The following is a 6,000-nucleotide window of genomic DNA, read 5'->3' on the forward strand; positions in this document are numbered from 1 at the left end:
CTTAGTTTTTCTGCTTGCCCGGCAGCCTTGGAGAGTGCTGGACCCATTGTTCAGAGGTCTGGGTGTTCATCACAGCTTTGTGTGTGATGAGAAGCACACATGTGCTTGTGTGTCACCTCACAGACAGGTCACCCCACCACTCTGGGCCTCAGCTTCTGCATCTTGAAGTGAGACAGCTGGTCAGGATGATTTCTAAGCTCTCCAGCCTGAAAATCAATGACTTTAAGATCTTTGGCTCCTGAACAATGTTTAATGCCAAGAGGTCTCTTAAATTCCTTTGACTCATGCCTGTCCTCCAAGTCTTGTTTAGACCCAAGAACCTGTGGATTCCAGAACTGAAGGCGCCTCTAAGATCTTACACTTGTGAGCTGAGGCCTGAGATACATGTGGAGAGTTGGAGAAGGTACCATAGGAAGAGGGACCACTCTAGAGAAGCAACCAGAACTGCCCAGCTGCAAGCTTGGCCTCAGGATAGGAGGAGGGAGGCAGCCAGGGACCGCCTCCCAGTTTCTAGGCACCATCACTGATCAGCCTGCAAAACTCTTTTTACTGCAAAGAGAGGAACAGGCAGGGAAGGAGACTTGGGAATATTTAAAGGTAGAAACAGAAAGACCTGGTTTCTCACCCACAGCACAATGAGTCTTTGCCAGGTCTGAAAGTGGAATGTAAAGAGGGAGGAGACATGGGACCAGGAAGAAAGCATGAAGGGACCGTGAGAAAAGCAGGAGTGAAACAGGATGAGGACTGATGACCTCTTAGCCTGGGGAGGTCCAGGGCCCCCATGACAGCCAGCAACTCTTGGACATTCTATCTTGTGCTTAAGCTTTCATTAGAGTTAAAAATGACAAGTTGTGTTCATGGAAGGTCAGATATGGAGCTGTCCTGTGGGGAGTATGTGTCCATCATTTATCAGGTAGGCTGAAATGAAGAAAGGTGGAGAACTACTCCTGTAGAGGGTCTGGAGAGCCAAACCTGTAACCAGAACAGTGTGGAATGCACACACTGATTTATCTAACCACCGTGGAGCACTGCCTGCATGCCAGGTCTGACATCTTATTGACTGTCATATCCTAAGCCCTGTATAGTGTGTACATAGTGAGAATTAGTTAATAACATAACTGACTAAATGCATGCATTTATCTTGTTTATTGAGGCTCAATACAATTTCAGTGAACTCTGTAACTCTTTGATTTCCTCCCATTTCCTGAGCCTAAAATCAATGATGTTATTAAAAATTATAGACCGTCCCCACGGCGCCTCTCTTAAATGATCCGCTGTTTTCTCTTTAGGTGCTATCTGTGGCCTGCCCAAACCCAGAGCTGGAAGAGGGCTAAGTTCCAAGTGGGCAAGCCTGCATCCTCTCACGTCCCGCCCTTGCGGGTGGGCTAAGGGGCTCCTCTGGCCCAGCCTAGCCAGGCACCATGGAGAAGATCAGCATGTTCTTCAGTGCCGTCTGGGATGTCATCTCCACCAAACACCAGGAGGGCCTCTTCAACAGCATCTGTCTAGGCATCCTCCTGGGGCTGCCCCTCCTGGTGATCATCACCTTCCTCTTCATCTGCTGCCACTGCTGCTGGAACCGGCCGGGTGACAATGACCGACAGCCGGAGCAAAACAAGGGGAAGAAGAAGAAGAAAAAGAAGAAGCAGGCTGAAGAAGACCTCTGGATCTCTGCCCAGCCCAAGCTTCTCCAGATGGAAAAGAGGCCATCCCTGCCTGTTTAGCTAGGCAGGGGGCAGAGGTGTCCTGCCTTGGGAGCTCAGCTGCCTTCTAACCACACCCAATGTGGGGAGCAGAAACCCCTGCAGTGACGCGCTCATGTTCACAGAGGAACTACCCAACCAAGAAGCAAACCTCAGACTGAGTGTCCCCCGGGGCAGGCCTTCCCGGGAAGCACGTGGACAAGTCTTGGGCGCTTTCTCAGCATCTATGTGTCCAATAGCAATGCTCTTTACTGCAGACTCAGGCATGCCTTCCACCCATCTCTGGCACATTCCGTATGCAAAAGCACAAGGAACATTTATCCATACTTCTTGACATATCTCCCAAATGCACACATGCACGACACCACAGGTACCCAAGCAAGTATATTTTGTTCATCAAATGGTCACCGAATGTCTACTTTGAGCAAGGCCCTAAACGAGAGAGTTCATTGTCTGCTCTTGGAAAAACATCTCATAGGAAGGCATGGCAGATCCAGGCCCACATGCACAATTATATAACAAGAGAAGCCTACGTGCTGTCAATGCCATACACCACTCAGGGTAGAGATGAATGCTCTCCTGTTCCTGTCCCTACATAGCCTTTTACTGGAAATCTTCATAGCTGGACATTCCAGCCATCTGGTATACCCCCATTCCTATATATTGATAAAGACACACCAAGTTCCCATGCTTCTGGCCTCTCACCTGGGAGGAAAAGTTGAAAAATCAAAAGCTATCGTCTTACAACTCATCACCACTGATGGGTGTTTAATGGTATCTAAGACTTCTCTTTGAGATGCTACCCCCAGCAAGCCTCCCTCCTCCAAGCAAGAACAAATGGCTTCTGGCCATCTTCATGGCCAGGTTTATGCCGTCCACTTCAGTGGACTGCCATTGTGTACCTGTGCAATGTATGTTTCACAGATGGAAACAGATGCTACCCCTGAGCTAGGGATCTCCTATGAATCCAGAGGTTTTCAGTGGGGAAGGAATTAAGACAATCACTGGTACAGTCTCACAGAAGGCACACTGGAAACAATTACATAAAGTTATCATGGAGGCATGGCATGTTGCAGACAGGGTGCAGAAGTTACAGAGTTTAAATGAAAGTAGGATGAAGCTATATAGAGATTTATTAATATTTATCTTGAAGCTCAGGCTAGTGCCTTGCACACAGTCGGTACTCACAACTGTCTGTGGATGCTGTCAGATATGTGATGCTATTAAGGGTAAACTTGTAATACCTCACCAAGTCCCCAAGTGACCTTCTCTTCCAAGTGAGCCCATTAATTGCTGCAACAGGTGGAAGTTGGGTATTGAATTCTGAAGGAGGAGGGTGCATGCAGGGCCAAGGTTTGGGTTGACAAGTGTGCCCTGAGATCCATAAGCACATGTAAGCTGGGTCTGCAGTTAGTTGAGCAGAGCATCTCCCCACATTCTGGGCCGAGTTTGGGATGCTGAATTAGTCCACTCACAGGGTGAACTGGGTGGCATTTTGATTGTCTTGTGACCACAGCACAAAGATGGATAATTCCCCATGTGGGAGCAGGTTGTGCTCATTTGCCAATCTGCAGGGTAGCTCTCTTGAAATATTTTCCGACTGAAGCTGTTCTAAATGATGGTGAAATTGCAATTTCATTAATAATGTAGCTAAGCTATGATATTTATAGAAGCAAAAGCTAAATTCTCTAACATTGTTTCACGGAAAATGTCGTTTGCTCACTTGAGGCAGCTGGTAGTCACCCGCCTTTCAGGTAAAGTCCAGATCTAGTCCTATGGAGGCGAGGTGCCTGCTGGCGACTGCTGCACTGAGATCTTCTAACGGAACACCCTGTGAAGCATATTGCAGGCCTGCTTTTATTTTCAAACCAGCCCTGTTCCCCCTTCTTGCCCTAAGTGGGCCTAAATACCCCAGGCACTCAGGCCTCTCAGGCATAAACCTCTTTGACCAGTGAAAGAAGTACCCTCTGATGCTCTGTCCCCTTGTCCTGGAGCATCTGGCCATCCCCTTCACCTCCCAGAATGACTTCTCATCTCCCCACACCTCCCACCGCCCAGCACGCTGAGTTGCTTATTCTGTCTCCAACTCTCAGCACCCCATCAAATGGATGACTTGGGGGAGACGTAGAGGCTGATGGCTGAGACTGGTGTCAGATACAATCTAGGAGTGCTGATCTCCGGGATCACGGAACCACAAAAGTACCATAGTTGCCATGGCAACCAGCTGCTAGTCTGAATTAAGACAGCAGTCCGTTGTCATCACCCAGGACAAGGCCTCTATCTCCAGGTGCCGTGCCCCACCATCTCCTATCTGAATGTATCTGTTCCACCTCCAGGTGTGAACACCCAGAAACACACTTCTCGGTTGCTTCCATAACCCAGGTTTGGAGAGCCAAATGCTTGAAAGAGGCTCCTCTCTTATCCCATCCAGCCTCCCCAACAGCCTTCACTGGAGCACCCAGAACAGTGTCCAGTGAGTGAGAGGCCCTCAGGCTTTGCTGAATAAGTGTGTGTGTCAAAGAAACAAAAAGCAATTATTGGATTCCACTGCCTTTTCTTCCCACTTTATTGTCATCCTCCTCTCCCGTTTTCTTCTCCCATTCCCCTCTCTCTGTCTCTAGGCAGCACCCTGGCTCCATCCCTCTCCATCTTCATTTCTCCTTCCTACCCTCTGTCCCAGAACTATCACAGGCAGCCAGGAGTCCTTTAGGACTGGAGCCTGCCTGGCCCATCTTGTGGGGGTGGGGTTAGGCTAACAGAGGACAAAAGGGATGGCAAGGAAGAGGCCTCCCAGACCAGCCCAGGCTTGGGGAGGAGCCCCCAGGCCCAGGACTTCTGAACAATCAGAAGAGATCTTTCTCCCATTTGCTCAGTGGATTCGCTTTGGGGTTTTTGGGGGGCGGCGGGAGGAGGGGAAGATATAGAGAAAGGGCAGTCACCTTTTCAAGAAGAATATAAATGGTCCATGTTGTATAGCATTTGTCAGTATTTTTCTTCCTGGAAAATTTAAATGCACCAAGAGAAGATTTTATTTAAATAAAATACTTTGAAACTAAAAAGCCATGTGTAACCTCCTTATTATGGAAATCAGTTAATTATTTTCTTGACATTAGAGACTACCCTCTCCCAGAGTTCACCGAGAATGATGGATGGGGCTACTCCCTCTGGGACACCAAAGGCCCAGCCATCCCTGGGCACTATCTTCCCCCTACCAGCAGAGTCAGAGGTCCGAGGAGCAGGGGTGAACTCACACCCCATTGCCTGCAGAGCAGACACCTTGGAGACTAGACACCCTCAGAGATGCCAGATGCAGAAAAACACACTCATGTTCCTTGGCAACACTTAGAGAACATTCCCATCGATGAGGTCAATCAATGTCCTCTTAAAGGAAAAGGGGGAAAATAGAAAAAACTAAGTAAAAATAGACTTCTGAGTTAAATCTGGTGCTGGGAAGAGGAGAGATCAAAAGTCTCTATAGTAGCAGCAAGGGAGGTAGATAGGTAGGTATCTATAGACAGATAAATAGATCATAGTAGGTAGACTTTATACATAAAGAGATAGACAGACATGTGTATGAATGAATCAATGTGTATCTTTTTTTCGAGTTGGCCGTAGCCTTGCATTGGTTAAGAAATGCAATGAGGACTTCCCTGGTGGTACAGTGGATAAGAATCCACCTGCCAATGCAAGGGACACAAGTTCGATCCCTGGTCCAGGAAGATTCCACATGCCAAGAAGCAACTAAGACCAGGCACCATAACCACTGAGCCCGTGTACTACCACTACTGAGGCCCACATGCCTAGAGCCCGTGCTCCACGGCAAGAGAAGCCACCACAATGGGGAGACTGTGCACCAAACGAGCGTAGCCCTTGCTTGCTCTCCATAACTAGAGAAAGCTGGTGTGCAGCTACAAAGACCCAGTGCAACAAAAAATTAATGCATACGATGTGATTAACATTTTAAAAATGTAATGAGTTAAATGTTCCTGAGTCCTCCCTTGATGATGCTAAGCCGTCATTAGAGCAAAAACCATCTAGAGGAGCGTTGTCCAACAGAACTAGGAATGATGGAAATGTCCACTCCCTGCCCAATATAGTACCATTAGCGGTATACATGGAGAAGGCGATGGCACCCCACTCCAGTACTCTTGCCTGGAAAATCCCATGGATGGAAGAGCCTAGTAGGCTGCAGTCCATGGGGTCGCTAAGAGTCAGACAAGACTGAGTGACTTCACTTTCACTTTTCACTTTCATGCATTGGAGAAGGAAATGGCAACCCACTCCAGTGTTCTTGTCT

At 48.1% G+C, this 6,000-nt stretch overlaps 1 protein-coding gene across 4 annotated transcripts in view; it reads left to right on the forward strand.

Moving 5' to 3' along the window:
* Positions 1-4,762, forward strand: part of KIAA0040 (KIAA0040 ortholog) — a 39,882-nt gene extending 35,120 nt beyond the window's left edge. For all 4 annotated transcript variants that reach the window (XM_070384890.1, XM_070384889.1, XM_070384891.1 and 1 more), the window contains one exon: positions 1,290-4,762. In XM_070384890.1, coding sequence (XP_070240991.1) covers positions 1,422-1,724 — 303 coding nt within the window. In that variant the 5' untranslated portion in view covers positions 1,290-1,421 and the 3' untranslated portion in view covers positions 1,725-4,762. The remainder of the gene's footprint in view (positions 1-1,289) is intronic.
* Positions 4,763-6,000: the final 1,238 nt, after the last annotated feature.

Source organism: Bos mutus, chromosome 16, assembly GCF_027580195.1.
Source record: "Bos mutus isolate GX-2022 chromosome 16, NWIPB_WYAK_1.1, whole genome shotgun sequence".
Classification (NCBI taxonomy): Eukaryota; Metazoa; Chordata; class Mammalia; order Artiodactyla; family Bovidae; genus Bos; species Bos mutus.